This window comes from Aquarana catesbeiana, linkage group LG02 (genome assembly GCF_042186555.1).
Source record: "Aquarana catesbeiana isolate 2022-GZ linkage group LG02, ASM4218655v1, whole genome shotgun sequence".
Taxonomy (NCBI): Eukaryota; Metazoa; Chordata; class Amphibia; order Anura; family Ranidae; genus Aquarana; species Aquarana catesbeiana.
The window spans coordinates 314,713,507-314,730,306 of NC_133325.1; the positions used below are offsets into that span (position 1 = coordinate 314,713,507).

At 41.8% G+C, this 16,800-nt stretch overlaps 1 protein-coding gene across 1 annotated transcript in view; it reads right to left on the bottom strand.

The window, feature by feature from the left end:
• Positions 1–13,804: 13,804 nt before the first annotated feature.
• The window catches only part of LOC141127875 (F-box only protein 36-like), a 61,957-nt gene continuing 58,961 nt past the window's right edge, over positions 13,805–16,800 (bottom strand). The window contains exon 4 of the mRNA XM_073614733.1: positions 13,805–16,332. Coding sequence (XP_073470834.1) covers positions 16,168–16,332 — 165 coding nt within the window. The 3' untranslated portion in view covers positions 13,805–16,167. The remainder of the gene's footprint in view (positions 16,333–16,800) is intronic.

Consider the following 16,800-nt stretch of genomic DNA (forward strand, 5'->3'; position numbering starts at 1 on the left):
ATCAGACCGAGCTGCCATAAGGACTGATTGGGGAATTCTATGCTTTTTATAATTCCAGACAAATTTAAGTAGATCTATCTGAAGTTTTCTAAGATGTTTGTATGGGACTGAGATGGGTAATGTTTGAAATAGATAGAGTAGTTTCGGGAGGATCTTCATTTTAATGGACGCTATTCGCCCCAAGAGGGAGAGGTGATGTTTTTTCCATCTGAGGAGCATGGCTCTGATAGAATGAAATAGGGGGGGAAGTTTTCCTGATAAAGAGTTGCGAATGTTGGAGTAATGCGGATTCCCAGATATTTTAAAGATATAGTTTTCCAGTGATATGGGAAGTTGGCCTGTAAGTGTGCGATTTCCGATTCAGGGATATTTATTGGGAGGGCTTCTGATTTGGACGCATTAATTTTATAGCCCGATAGGGCCCCATATTTATCCAGTTCGGCGTGGAGATTCGGGAGGGATATTCTAGGTTGTGTCAGGGTCATAATGATATCATCAGCAAACAATGAGATTTTAAACTCCCTACCGTGAACTGATATCCCGTGGATATCCGGGTTACCTCGGATGTGGGCTGCTAAAGGTTCCACGCATAGCGCAAACAGTAGGGGAGAAAGGGGGCACCCCTGCCATGTACCGTTGTGTATTGGGAACGGGGCCGAAACGGCAAAGGGAGTTCTGACCTGTGCAGTGGGGTTAGAGTATAGGTGCTGCACCGCTCGCAAGAAGGGGCCCCTCAGTCCTATATGCTGTAGGGTGGCGAACAGGAAGGGCCAACCCAAACGGTCAAAGGCTTTTTCGGCGTCCAGGCTTAGAAGCAGAGACGCCGAGTCCTCCCTGTTCGCCACATTCACCAGGTCAATCACTTTCCTCGTGTTATCCCCCGCCTGTCTAAGTGGCACGAAACCTACCTGGTCTTTATGTATGAGAGAGGGGAGAACTACATTCAGGCGGATTGAGAGTAGTTTCGTGAAAATTTTTAAGTCGGAATTCAGAAGGGCAATGGGTCGATAATTAGCACATAATACGGGGTCTTTGTCTGGCTTGGGAATCAAGGTAATAAATGATCTTTGCATGTCAGCTGGGACCGGAGTGTCCCGGAGAAAGGTGTTAAAAAGTCTGCTCATATGTGGGAGTAGGAGCGGGAGGAAAGTTTTATAGTATTCGTATGGTAGGCCGTCAGGACCTGGTGATTTACGAGATGGTAGTGATTTGATCGTAAGCTCTATTTCCTCCTCTGTAATAGATGCGTTTAGGGCCTCTAAGTCTGTAGTTTGTAGGCGGGGGACACCACTTTGTTCTAGATAACGATGTAATCTAAGTGAGATCTCTGGGGCGGGGGGGATTTTTTGGGATGTCAGGATTGTTATAGAGGTCGGTGTAGAAGTCTGTTCAATATCTTTGGGATGTGATAGCAGGCAGCCTTTTTTATTCTTAATTTGGTGGGCCGTTGAGTTAAGGGAGTCCTCCCGCAGCTTTTTTGCCAGCAAGGAATGTGCTTTGTTTCCCCTATCGTAGTACACCTGCTTTAACCGAAGCAAGGCTTTTTCCACTTGTCCCAGTGCAAAGTCCCTCAGGATCGTCCTAAGCTTAATAACCTTCCTGAGGAGGGGTACAGTAGGGGATGTTTGAAGCTGTGTCTCTAGAACCTGTAGTTCCTTCTCAGTTCAGTATTTTGTGGCTAGTGCGTCTTTTTTCATGGCTGACGATAGGGCTATGCATTTACCCCTGATGACCGCCTTATGGGCTTCCCATAGCGTAGCAGGAGAAATGTCAGGTGTGTTGTTTTCCTTAAAGTAAAATTTCAGGGAAGAGGTTAATTCCGTGGTTGACTGAGGGTGTTGAAGGAGAAAAGTGTTTAGTCTCCAGTTATAAGGTCTAGGGTTGGGGGATTCCACATCTAATGTAAGAGTAATCGGGGCGTGGTCAGACCAGGAGATCGAAAGCACCCTGGCTTCACAAACTATTCTAAGAGTAGAGTTATTAACAAAAAAGTAGTCGATCCTGGTGTGGGTTTTATGGGGAGCTGAGTAGAAGGTGTACTGCCGATCCCCCGGGTGGAGGGCCCCCCAGGCATCAAAGAGAGCATGTTTCCTAAGTAGTTGGCGAAAGAGCTTCGAGTCTCTAATGGCTCGAGCTGATGGTGCCCGGGGGTCCACCACAAGGCGGTCGGCGTTTGTGGAGTGGATTAAGTTGAAGTCTCCCCCCACTACCAAGATCCCATGTTCCGAGCGAAAAAGACGTGTAAACATTTTAGATAGAAATCTATGTTGTTTGACATTAGGTGTGTACAGAGCGCACAAGGTGATCTCCCGTGACTGCCACCGACCCCTAACAATAACATAGTGACCGTGTGGATCCCCATAGTGACTCTCATATACAAATGGAGAACCCTGCTTAATGAGTATGGCCACCCCTGCTCGTTTATGTGGTCCTGAGGAAAGGTAGCTGTTTGGGAAGTGTCTGGATGCGAAAGCAAAGGTGCCCCCCCCGTCAAAGTGTGTCTCTTGGACAAAAATAATGTCAGCGCCAGATTGTTTAAATTCCTTCAGTGCCAGATGCCTCTTTTTATTGGAATTTAATCCATGGACATTTAATGAAAATATCCCAGCCATGGTCTCTAGTTGGGAAGGGGAGGGGGCTTGTGTTACCTGGGTTGAAGACGACGGCCATGGATCCTGGGACTGGAAGCGGGCAACCCCCGGCGAGGGATCTGGACCTAACCCGCGGTCCATGTAGAGAGTCACTCAGGGGCAGGGAATAGACAATGAGAGAAGAGGAGACTAGAAAAAAGAAACAAAGGTTAGTGTTAAACAAAACAAGACAGAACCTAAAAAGTGTTTTCAGCTGACCTTGAAAGGTCGATGGACCTAGGTCAGTACGGTTTCCCAAGGAGCTCCGCTCTAGCAGAGCAGGTCAGGCGGATGCAAGGGAGCCCTGGGTTGGTCATATAACAAGATATTACCAAAACTATTGTGACAATCATCACTTAATTAGGAGAGGGGTTGGTGAGCTAAAAAAAATCACCTACACTCTCAAGCCTCAACGGAGACATGCCCATAGAGTAAAACAAAAGCAAACTTAAAAAATATAAAGACTGAGGCAAAAAATTGGGGACTGAGTGAACAAAATGTCCAGGACAGATCTATCGGCCTAGTAGAATGGCTGAGCATCTATGAATTTAAGGGTCCAAGAAAAAATTTATGATTCTGATTATCATTTCAGCCATTTCTGGATTTGGATTTGGAACTCTTGTGAGGGGTACCTTCCTTCCGGGTGCGATTAGAGGAGGGAACCTTCTGCCACATTGTAGGCGGCGGGGGTGGGATAGTTACTAAGTCCCAATCCGGGAGTTGAGGGGGGCTGATCCCCAAAACGTCACAGAAATTGGTTAGATCTTCTGGATACCGTAGAACAGCGGATCTGCCTTGGTTCTTGGCTGTAAGGGTAAAGGGAAATCCCCATCGATAGGGGATATTTTCTTCTTGAAGGATACGTAGAAGAGGTTGCAAGAGTCTGCGCTTCTGTAGGGTTATCCAGGAGAGATCTGGAAACAGTTGCAGGTGTGCATCCTGGAAGGTTACCTTACATGTCAAACGGGATTGATGCATAATGTCCTCCTTTAAGGGGTATGAGCTTATTCTGCAAATAATGTCCCTTGGTTTAGAGGTGAGATTCTTGGGGCGGAGGGCCCGGTGGGCTCTATCCATGTCGATACGATTGGTTAGGGGGTCCCCAAGTAGATTGTTAAATATGGGTTGTAATTTGTTGTGGATGTCTTCCGGACCGTCCGTCTCCCCGGAACTCCTCGCACTCGAATATTATTTCTGCGCCCCCTATTATCCAAGTCCTCGAGGTGGCGCTGCATTTCTCTTAGTTGGATGCGGTGATCTGCTCCTTGAAGTTGAGTCCTATGGACTGCTAATTTAGTCTCTTGAATTTCTTCTTCGGCCATTTCCACTCTGTCAGCTAGGTGTTTAAGGCCTGTTTGTAGCATCTGTATTTCTGAGCGACAGGTGGATTTTACATCTGCAATCAGCTGTTTAAAGTCATCTTTGGTGGGCATCGCCTGTAAATAGGAGTACCACTCATTAGGAAGTGGGTGATGGGGGACTGGCAGCGGGTTTTGTTGTAGTGATCGTTGATGATATGCTTGCTGGTGTTGTACTTGCAATGCAGCTTCACCTCGCATGGCGGGTATGGGTTGTGGGGATGCAGTCCATATGTTTCCCCAGGGCTGGCCCTGGGTGTGTATGGGGGCCTCGACCTCTTCCAGAGCGTGACATTGGGGGACAGATGCTGGGTCCCTTCGGCCTGAATTGGCAGGGCGTGCGGCCTGTTCTTTGGGGGTGCTCAGTGCTTGAGAAAATGAAAGTCTCTGCGCTTTAGGTGGGGGTGAGCCAGGTGTGAGGGTTCTGAAGGCCGCTGCGGGATCATCCGGTCCAGATGAGGTATTGGAGGCCGGGAATCTTGGGTCCGGCAGGGCCGGAAAGTCCGCTGAGATGTCGGAGGATGATGGGGATCCCGGGGCATCCCCTGTCAGGCAGGGATCTGAGGCTGTCCGCAGCAGGCGCGGGAAGGCCTCCGAGCATTGAGTGTAGAGGGAAGGAGGGGGGTCAAATATGGCGGCTGGGGGATCACGTGGCGAGGTCCCGGGATGGCCAGGGCAAATCGTGCTCACCGTTCCCAAAGGAGAGGAGATGCCTGTGATGCGTTGCAGGGCTGGCGGTGTGCTGTCCGGGACTCGGTGTGAGTTCGGGTCCGGCTGGGAGAGCTGTATGGTGAGCCTGGAGCGGGCCGCCGAGGCCTCCGGCGCCATATTGGCTGTGCTGCTAGACGGGCCGTCGGTCTGCGGGAAGAAGGACCGGAGGTCCGATGACGAGCCGGGTGGTGGCTGTGACGATCCCCGGGCTTTAGCGGATCGGGGGGCCTTGGATCTGCCCATGTAGCTGTAACGTAGCGTCCCCAAATAGATCTTTAGCTGCGGGCTTAGAGAGAGCAGACGACTCAAGCTTCCATCTAGGTCGGCTTCCGGTCACACCCCCCTCCATAGAATTTTTAATGGGAAAAGTTTCCTTTTTTCCAGTTAAGGAGAAGTTTAAGTATTTTTCTTTTAAATGTGCTTCTTCTCCAGTGCCAGGGGCATCTGCCTCCAGGCAGTCACAACGGCCTCCACCGTCAGGTTTCAAGAGGTAAACTTCAGGGTCAGTCCCAAGGTCAAAAGAGGACCTTGGGGAGGTAACCCACAAAACAAAATACTAAAGCCTTATGAAAGAGCACCCCGGCTTGCTCGAGTGGGGGGAAGGCTTCTACAGTTTTCATGGGTCTGGCAGGAACAATGTCAAGACAGATAGGTGGCTTCCTCAATTTCTCTAGGTTACAAACTAGAGTTCCAAGGATTCCCGTCTCCTCGTTTTCTCAGATCTAACGTTCCCAGAGATCCAGTAAAAAGAAGTCTCTCTTTCTAGCTTTGGATCATTTCTTGTTTCAAAGACTGATATCGGTGGTCCCCTCGGTAGAGCAAGGACTAGGGTTTTATTCAAACCTTTTCACGGTTCCAAAACCGTACAGGGATGTCAGACCCACTTTTGGATCTCAGAGATCTAATCCGGGTTTGAATATCCGTTCTTTTCGCATGGAGTCAATCCGATCAGTAGTCTTAATCCTAAAAGGGGGAGAACTTCTGGCGTCAATCGACATCAAGGATGCTTTTTCCATGTGCCGATTTTCCCCGCTCACCAGAAATTTCTACGCTTCTAGGTAGAAAATCTTCATTTCCAGTGTATAGCTCTGCCTTCGGTCTAGTTACTGCACCTCGAGTGTTTATAAAGGTCCTGGCTCCTCCTTTAGCCAGGTTAAGGGCTCAAGGTATAACGATACTAGCCTACCTAGACGATCTACTCTTGATAGATCAATCGGTAGCCGCTTAAATCCAAAGTTTGGTCAGCTACCTGGAATACCTAGGTTGGATTCTCAAACTAGATAAATCCTCCTTAAAACCACCAAGGAGATGGCAGTATTTGGGGATGATCATAGATACAGCTCAGAAGAGAGTGTTTTTGCCCCAGGAAAGGATCAGTTCCATAAGGGAACTGATTCAGTTGATCAAGACAAAAAAGAATCCTTCTATTCTACTGCAAAACAGTATCCTGTCAACTTGAATCTGTTGGTGAGCCCTGGGGGCGGGGTTGGTGACCACTGATCTAGAAGGTCCAAGCTCTGGACTTCCCAATGCGTTTATCCCCCAGAGTGCATCAAAGCCTCAATTAATGGTTGATATCCAAGAGTCTTCAGAAAGGAAGATCCTTTCTACCAGTTACCTGGAAGGTGGTTACAACAGATGCCAGCCTTCTGGGCTGGCCTGAACGCTCAGACTACAGAATTGTCCTATCAGGATCCAATCCGATAATGCCATAGCTGTGGCCTATATCAATCACCAAGGGGGCATGAGAAGTCGTGCAGCCCAAAGAGATGTGGATCATATTCTATCTTGGGAAAACAACATTCCTTATCTATCAGCAATTTTCATTCCAGGGATAGAGAGTTGGCAGGCGGACTACTTGAGTTGCCCAAGATTGTTCCCGGGAGAATGGTCCCTTCACCCCGACATTTTTTTGTCAATATGCCAAAAATGGGGAGTTCCAGACGTGGATCTGTTTGCGTCCAGGTTCAACAAGTTCGACAACTTTGTGTCAAGGATAAGGATCTGATGGCATACGGAACGGATGCCTTAGTTTTTCAGTGGCATCAGTTTTTCATTGATCTAAACATTCCCTCCTGTTCTGCTGCTTCCGCGTCTTCTCGCAGAATCAAGCAAGAAGGGAAGGTGGTAATTCTTGTGGCCCCAGCGTGGCCCAGGAGATCTTGGTTTGCCGAGATAATAAAAATGGCAGTAGGGGACCCTTGGACCTTACCGCTATGGCCAGACCTTCTCTCGCAAGGTCCAGTAATCCATCCTACCTTAAAAACGCTAAATTTAGTGGTTTGACTATTGAGAGCCACATTCTGAAAAATTGTGGGCTGTTAGCTTTAGTAGTTTCTCCTTTGGTTAATGCTAGCAAGCCAGCCTCCAGAGTCATATTCTATAGAATCTGGAAGGCATATGTCTTCTGGCGTGAATCCAGGGGTTGGCACCCAGGAAATATGTCATAGGTATGTTGCCTTATAAGTTTATGTGAAATATCCATTAATCGCTGTAAAATATTGTAATTAGAAATATATTTCAGTTAGAGGGAAATATATTTAAAATACTGAGTGTTGTGTTGGTGTTATTGTAATTAGTTCAACTTCAAAGGTTGGCCTTTTGTTCTCCCTGAGAACATCTTCCCTGGGTAGTAAACAATAGCCTTCTTTGACTCATCCAATCAGGCTGTGCCCAATATACATTTACTAGGTACAGTGACCAATTAGGGAGAATTATATTAGCCACACTACAGAAAGGAGGGGGGGGATATAATGCTTTGTGACCAAGCTTACTCACTTTTTGGTGTGGGAACAGACAGCAGTCACCATGGGCTGACCTGAAGTTAACAGGTAATCTAACATACTTGTATTTTATACTGTACTGTAAATATGGGTGTTGTGGGTAATTTGTAAATACCATGTAAGCCAGGAGACCTACACTGTACATTGTGTTGTAAATACTGTTGGGTGTGTACTTTGTATAGATTATGTAACCCTATTAATAAATGTGTATTGCGGAACGAACTACCTCTTTGTTGTAAGATCTCTCAGATCTAGATATGTATATGTCCATACTACTACAATGATTGAGGTGTATGCACAAAATACAGAACTAGTCAACAAAATGGCGACCGGCGAATGGACAGAAAAATTTGGTGGTCTCTTTCAGCAATATCTCAAGGGGTTGCAATATCTACAAAAGGCACTTTGAAAGGGTTTTTCATTTGAATGCTAAAAAAATGAACATTGGGTGCTCTATGTGCTCGATATAGAAATGGGCTATAAGAAATAGCTGTGTTCTACAGTGGGTAATTAATAGGGAGCCTACGAGGAACACATAACTTTTGTTAAAAGCTAAATATAATATAGAATTGGTACATGAAGAGTCCAGATGCATTAGAAGGAGATGAAAAGAGCTGTTGCCCAATGTTTCTATGCATGAAGATTCAGTCTATTTAAAAAAAAAAAAGAGAGCTGTTTCCTGTATGTATGCATATCAACAGGAATTGAGAGCACAGCACAAAAGATGGATAGGGAGGACAGACAGTCTTTAGAAAATGTGCTACTTGTAGCTAACAATATTGGCAAACTGTTGCCAGGAGTGCACATAACATTTCATGCAGATAATGTCTTGCAACGATGTAAATTGCTGGGAGTTGGCAACTCCAGAGATCAGGTTAAAGTTTTACTATTAACCGTTAACTTAGACACATGGTCTTCCCTACCAGACCATGTTAAAGAAGGAAGAGCAGATTACAATGAAACTGTAGATGAATTGCTAAAAATAATATGTCCCTTTGACCTAGGCTTAAAAGCAGCGTATAGAACAAAACAGGAAAATAATGAGAACCCACTTCTTTATGCAAAGAGGCTATGGTCAGCTTACTATGTAGGCAAACGGAGAAACGTACACAGAGAGGACCCAGAGTACAAAACCCTCCTAATAGCTAATGCCCATCCAAAATTTAAAATTAAATGTGGATTTTTTATAAATCCCCTTAAAGATTCATATCAATGCATCATGGACTGTATGCACAAATTTTTTCATGTAGCCAGAAGGTCTAATTCTGTGAAATCAAAGATTTATCACCAGAGTGCAAACAACAAAACCTGTTTAGCAAGTCACACTACAGGAGAATTTGCCACCTTTTCAAACAGAAAGAGGCACCATTACAATTACAATGCCTCCAAAGATAAGATCTATAGGCATGGCCCCCCAGGTACTAGTCAAAGGCAAATAGCCTCATGCTCCCCTTTGAATGTAAATTCCATGGAAAGTGATCTCAGATTACAGCACAGGAAATCAGTTCTGAAAGAGGTTATGTTAATTAGCACAATTACTTCTCTTGAAAATGAGATTGAACTACTGAAGTCACATATTCATAATTGGGAAAATACCAATAAAATAATGGAAACATCACAACATGTTCTTAAGGTAAAATATGAAGCATGCCATGCAGATGTGGTACAGTGTAGGAAAGAACTGAAAGAAATAAAACAATCTTTTGATCAAATTGTTAAGGTCCCACAGAAAACCATCTGTTCCATTCAAACAGAAAATACTGGAGGGGGGGCCAACCTATCTATGCTATCTGCTAGGACTTCACCTTACTGGGAACAAACCTTAAGGCTCGGTTCACACTGGGGCGACTTGTCAGGCGACCTAGTCGCCTGACAAGTCGCCTCCCGTTCTGTGCTATGGAACCGTTCTAATCGGAGCGACGCAAGTCGCTCCGACTTAGAAAAAGGTTCCTGTATTACTTTGGGGGCGACTTGGGGCGACTTGCATAGACTTCTATGCAGAAGTCGTCTCGCAAGTCGCCCCGGCAGTCGTTTGCAGGTCGCCTCGCTGAGGCGACCTGCAAGTCGTGCCGCCGATGTGTGAACCGAGCCTAAATATAAGCAATTTAGAAAAAGCAAAAGAAATACCAGATCTAATGTGTCATTCAGATGTCTATGATCTGAGTCATTTGTTTTCACCAGATCCAAGGGTGAATGTCAGTGAACATATACCAATGTAAATATGTAAATGTAACAATGTGGCAGTGTTTGTTTTCTTTGTGTGAAAGAAAGGGAAAAGGGTAATAACTTTTGTCTAAGTTATATTTTCCAGGTGCAGGGAGCTCATGAAAAAGTATTTACATATTAATCAGGTGTATCAATATAGATGTATTTATACATAAATACATACACCTAAGGTAATGTATATTAGGCTAGGTATTCAAACATGGTTATTAGTAATACAGGTGTTTATCTTCCCCAAAGGATCAGAAGACTGCCATAAATATTCAAAGGTATAGGGTACAAGTAGTGTTTAGTACAGAAGCCTACTCTTGCTTCATTTTATATATTTTTTATTTATGTATTTGTTTTTGGTTGGTGTTCTTGGTTTTTGTTTGTTTTTTTTTGTTTCCTTTCTCCTGTTTGCGTAAACACATAACAATTCATTTGCGATTTATCAAAGCTCTATCCAGGATGTATGGGTTCAATCTAAATGAATGTGTGTGTCTGAGTGATGGAATGCATGGGTATGAACTGTCCATGTGTAAAGAAAGATTTTTTTTTTTTTTTTGTAGGGGCGTACATTGTTTTTATGGCCATCAATAAGTGTGATCACACTAATGCGCATGCTTTGTACTTTTTACGATTATTTTATTAATTTTTCTCATTTGTAATGAGCTCAATACTGGTACCAGTTTAAAATAATACTTTTTTTTTACAAGTTTATATGTATTCGCGAATAAATAACCTGTGCACAGATAAGAGATCTCGATCCCTATAGCTCTGAGAAACTGTAGGGATTTTGTTTTGATAATTTTTCCTTTCCTGTGGCTTAGAGTGAAGTTTCATTCACTCTGATACATGGAAAATACATAACAATGCATTGCTTTGCACCTTTGTGGCATCTTATGGATTCAGTAGGTCTGGTGTTTTGTTTTTCCTTCCAAATTGACGCATGTGCTGTTAATATGTGTAAAGGTTTTATGTCTACAGGTTGTCGTCTTAAACTTTAAGTACTTACAAACACACCAGGTTTTTCTATAACTTTTGTTTGTCAGAGTACAGATATGTGGGTGTGTCTGTACATTTTTGATGGTACTTACTGTGGATGGACGCATTATCTCAGCTGGAAGACTGTTCCGATCATCCACTACTAGTTTAGTCCATTATGAACCTCTCAGAGAGGTACAGTGAGGTGTTATTAATTTTTGAGTTTTGTATTTTAGGAGACATACACAGACAAGGACAAATGATTGGACCCAGACTGGACAAAGTACTTTGAAACACAGAGGACCTTGAAACATAATTTTTATATTTTTTTTGTTTTAAGGAGAAGCCTTGAATCCAATTAATTGCAGTCAGGCCCAACTAATTTCTAAAAAGAAAAACATTTAAACTTTTTTTTTAAAACAGAGATCCTGCTCTCTGTAATACAAGTTCTTGTGGCCTGATTGAATTGCAAATAGATTTGCACTGAGAGTCAATTAATATGTTAATCACCACCGACAGAGGGTGTTGCCTTTTGAATAGCTACAATGTTTGAAGGCAGTTTCAATGTTTTTTTTTTGACAGAATACAGATTAAATTTTTTTTTAATTTGTTACATTTTTTTTTTTTCTCTCATTTTTATTCTTCTTTTTTCTTAACAGTCAATGGTTTTTTTTGACAGAATACAGATTCAATTTTGTTTTTTTTTAATTTGTTACATTTTTTTTTTCTTCTTTCATTTTTATTCTTTTTTTTTTCTTAACGGTAATTTTTTTTTGTTTACAAAAAAAAACAAAGGGGGGAAGAAAGATTTTTAATTTTTTAATTATTATTTTTTTTTAATGTTTACTATTTGTTATTTTTCTTTTTTTCCTATAGTACCTTTATTTATTTTTTTATTTTATTTTTTTTTGTATGGTGATTCTTAAGTTTGGTGTCACTAGGGTGAAATAAATAAATAAATAAAATTAAAAAAAAAAAAGAGGGGAGTAGGGGGGAACATTATATGGAGAACATTTAAAATGGTTAGAAATGTTGATATAGAATATTAAAGCTTCCCTATAGCATTTTGGGGATGGACCAAGTTCCAACAGTTTTTCTTCCCTCTTTCGACATTGGATAATTGTTATATAAATGTATGTGATTGTAGCTATTACCAACTATGACAGTAACATCTGGGTGTTAGCAACAGTCATGTGACTATTTTCTGTGTATATGTGACATACAATCCTCTCTACAGTTCTAATATTGGGCAGTCATCATATGTGGTCATTGATCAAATTTTTTTTTTTTTTTTGTTTTTTGGTCAGTTTTCTTTTTTGTGCCATAACTAAGTTCAAAGAGCATTGCGTGAATATCATATAGATATACTGGGACTGGTGAGACTCATAGTGATTGGCAAATAGCAGGGAGTATAGTACAATTGTACTTAAGAGTAATTTAGTTTGATTGTTCCTGAAGCCACTAGTGACTGATGACATCACACTCATCCGTATTCCGAATTATTTTTGTCTGCGTAGGCGACACTGCCTAATCTCCACGGAGAACTCTTAAAGTGATGACCTCTTCTGTAGCCTGCTAAAGGCAGGACGGAGCTATATGCCCAAAGGTTGGGCACCAGCCAAGGTTGAACGGAACACAGTTTCAGTAAAAGGAGTTAGTGGTGAGTTGCGATGGCAACAAAACTCCCCGGAACACGTGAAGGGTCATACACGCACACACAACGTGGTATTCCACAGAAGGTGGGGCAGAGGTACTTGCAGGCATATGACAATGGAGGAAGAAAGATGGGGGGATGAAAATCAGACACCTGGCTGAAGGGCGGAACCATTCAAATTGTTACACATGTCACTGGGAAAGGGGTCTCATTAGTATGTCGCAGTATATCTATGACAATTCTAATCAAAAGGTCCTTACGGCTTAGACTTACCAGACAAGCATTCAGTTGAATGCATATGTTTTAAATGTACTTGTGTTTTTATTTCTCTACCCTTGTCCACATTAATAAAGTATAATCTTAGAAAGCCAGGAAAAGCTGGTCCCCAGGCTATTATTGTATGCTGTATCCACTTGGAATCACCAGTGAAGGCCGTCCCAGAAGCAAGGGCAACATGACCAGATTCGCCTTATGGACTTTCGTACTGTTATTATCGGACTATTGTTATTATTGGACTGTTGAGAACAAGGATCCTCATGTTTTTTTTTTGTTTTTGTTTTTTTTCCTTATTGTTTTGTTTTGGTGCCGTTTCTCATGATTTCTATACAAGTGATGACTACCAATACTGGGATCCAGAAGTGTGAACTGTAGAGATGGAGAGTTTAAAAAGTTTTTTTTTTCTTCTCAAAGAGTTTTATTTCATTTCAGAGGGTAAAGCCAAAAGTTACAAATATTAAAGGAGATTGCACATAAACCATTATTCTAGGTGTGGCCGAGTCTCATATTCTCAACTGGCCACAAGGGGCCATCTGTTGCCTTATAAGTTTATGTGAAATATCCATTAATCGCTGTAAAATATTGTAATTAGAAATATATTTCAGTTAGAGGGAAATATATTTAAAATACTGAGTGTTGTGTTGGTGTTATTGTAATTAGTTCAACTTCAAAGGTTGGCCTTTTGTTCTCCCTGAGAACATCTTCCCTGGGTAGTAAACAATAGCCTTCTTTGACTCATCCAATCAGGCTGTGCCCAATATACATTTACTAGGTACAGTGACCAATTAGGGAGAATTATATTAGCCACACTACAGAAAGGAGGGGGGGGATATAATGCTTTGTGACCAAGCTTACTCACTTTTTGGTGTGGGAACAGACAGCAGTCACCATGGGCTGACCTGAAGTTAACAGGTAATCTAACATACTTGTATTTTATACTGTACTGTAAATATGGGTGTTGTGGGTAATTTGTAAATACCATGTAAGCCAGGAGACCTACACTGTACATTGTGTTGTAAATACTGTTGGGTGTGTACTTTGTATAGATTATGTAACCCTATTAATAAATGTGTATTGCGGAACGAACTACCTCTTTGTTGTAAGATCTCTCAGATCTAGATATGTATATGTCCATACTACTACAATGATTGAGGTGTATGCACAAAATACAGAACTAGTCAACAGGTAGGATCCTTGTATTCCTACAGATAGGATTAGAAATGAAGCTGGCCTTGAGTGCTATCAAAGGCCAGATATCGGCCTTATCTGTGTTTTTTTCTAAGATCACTTGCTTCACACTCTCTGGTTCGTAACTTTATTCAGGGGGTAATCCGGATTAATCCTCCAGTTAGGTCTCCCCTGAACCCTTGGGACTTAAGTTAGTCCTGTCGGCTTTACAGTAGCAGCCTTTTGAGCCAATACGAGATATTCCCTTGGTCCTCTTGACGAGGAAAAATAATTTTCTTGATTGCCATATCTTCTGCAGGAAGAGTATCAGAGTTGGCTGCTCTTTCTTGTAAAGAGCCATATTGGTTATTCTTAAGGATGAGGTTGTATTGCAGCCTCATCCTGTATTCCTACCGAAAGTAGTATCGGTTTTTCATTTTAACCAGGACATTGTTCTGCCTTAATTTTTTCCAGAACCTTGTTCTATGGAAGAAGGTCACTACATTCTCTTTATGTGGTGAGAGCAGTCAAGGTCTATTTGAAAATGACCGCTCAGATTCATAAAACAGATGTTTTATTTGTGTTGTCAGACGGTCCTAAAAAGAGGACAGGCAGCGTCGAAATCTACTATATCAAAATGGATTCGTCAAGTGATTGTTCAAACTTATGGTTTAAAGAGGAAAATTCCTCCTTTTCATATTAAAGCACACTTCTCCAGGGCTGTTAGTGCTTCTTGGGTAGTGCATCACCAAGACTCCATGGCTCAGATCTGCAAGGCCGCAACTTGGTCTTCAGTACATACATTTACCAGATTATGTCTAGTAGATCATGAGGATATCGCCTTTGGGCGCTATGTACTGCAGGCTGCAGTATGAGTTCTCTAGTCATTTGGTGCTCTACTTTTGTTGTGTCTCCCTCCCTTCAGTTGGCATTGCTATGGGACATCCCACATAGTAACTACTATGGCTCTGTGTCCCGTGATGTATGATATATGAAAATAGGATTTTTATAACAGCTTACCTGTAAAATCCTTTTCTTTGAAGTATATCACAGGACACAGAGGTCCCTCCCTTCTTTGGTATACACGTCTATTGCTGTGCTACAAAACTGAGGTACTCCCACCAGTGGGAGGAGTTATATAGGGAGTGCACTTTTTAATTTAGGGCGTGCCAGTGTCCATCACCTGAAGGTGGCCTATAACCCGCAGAGTAACTACTATGGCTCTGTGTCCCGTGATGTACTTCAAAGAAAAGGATTTTACAGGTAAGCTGTTATAAAAATCCTATTGTTGGCAATAGATGTTAGGGTATAAGCTGTATGTGTTGGAGTGCAGATGTCCTCCTGTGTGTACAGTCCCTCTTTTCTGGCACTTCACGCCTGGTGTATGCAGGAAATTAGTGACTTCAAGAATTTTAGGCATTATAGATGTAATTATTAGACAACAAATTTAATGTCATACAGTAATCTATTTGTCATTTTTCTTCCACTTCTTTTTCTCTATTACCATAAATTAGTCAGTAATAAGTAATGCAGCAGACAGTTAAATATCTGTGACTTGGTAATGTAACTGTTGGTGCAGAATCAAAGGGCAGTCAGAAATTCCAAAAGGTCTCCTACTGACTGGAAAGCCAAGACACGTTACCTGCAGAATATCATTACAGAAAGTGATAATTTTCAAAAACTTTTCCACATAAATATTTGCTTTTAGCTGGTAATCCCAGATTAACAATATTTTTAGATTGATCTGAATGGCTGACTTGCATATTCCAATTGAGCTTTACACACAAATAGCAGTCAGTGTACAATACCATAGCTCCCAAATGTCCCTGATTTCGAGGGACTGTCCCTGATTTGGAACAATGTACCTCTGTCCCTCCTCATTTGTCCCTCATTTTGGTCTGATCTATATAGTTGTATATAAAATGCACTTTTTTCTCTTTCAAAAAGTATTTCTCAGTGCTAAACCTTTCCTCCAATTTCTAAATGATTGCATTTGTAAATTTCCAAAGCCAGTATAAAGGAATAGTAGTGGTTAAAAAAGCACTTGTGGGTTTAACTAATCATTATTTTGTATAATTATCCAGTGTCCAATGCATACATACTTTTGCTAATAGGTGTCCCTCATTCCCATCTCAAAAAGTTGGGAGGTATGACAATACCACAAAAAAAAATGAAAAAGGACAACAAAAAACAAAAAAGGAAAATGAGCTTTCAGTGTCCACATTATAAATGTCAAACCATAGGTGGATGAGGTGGCTACACTACCAGCTCATACAGACTCAACATGGTATATGCACTGTAAGTAAGCAATCTTCTAATTTTATGTTTTCATAAGCTACATTTGCATACATATAGAGTCTTTTGCAATATAATTAATAATATTAGCTTTGCTTGGTCTTCTAAAACAAAGTGTTCCTCCTTCTGTGCATCCAGACAGGACGTCCAGTTTTCGGTATTACTTTGATGGTCTTCACTGAAGCTGAGCCACCTTTTCTTCTAACAGCACTAATATTTATCTCCGGCATTGGTTTGATTTTTTCCCAGAATTCCTCACTGTTGCATAGCTGCATTAGAAATGTTTACACAAAACAATAAGCATTGTGCAGGAATCCCTACTATGTAAAAAATAATGTAAACATTACATAAAAAAAAGCTTTACTGTTACTGCATGTTTATAATGAACTAAGAAGCCTATAAAAGGGACCATTTAGTAACAAAGTATGATGTTAAGATATGTGAAAATAAATAACATTTATTCATTTGTATTAATTTGGTCAACACATATCCACTCAGCTACAACAAAGCTTGCAGTATTTTATGTTATACATGATATAGAAGCGCCATCTAGTGGCTAAAATTCATTTCTATACAGACAGATTCTTAAAGCGGAGTTCCAGTCACCTGTGAAAAAAATAAAAGTCAGCAGCTACAAAAACTAAAAAAAAAGTAGCCACTCACCTGTCCCATAATCCAGCAGTGTGCTCACCCCAGTCGGTCTCACCCGCTGTCTGCCGGCATCTTCACTATGGGCA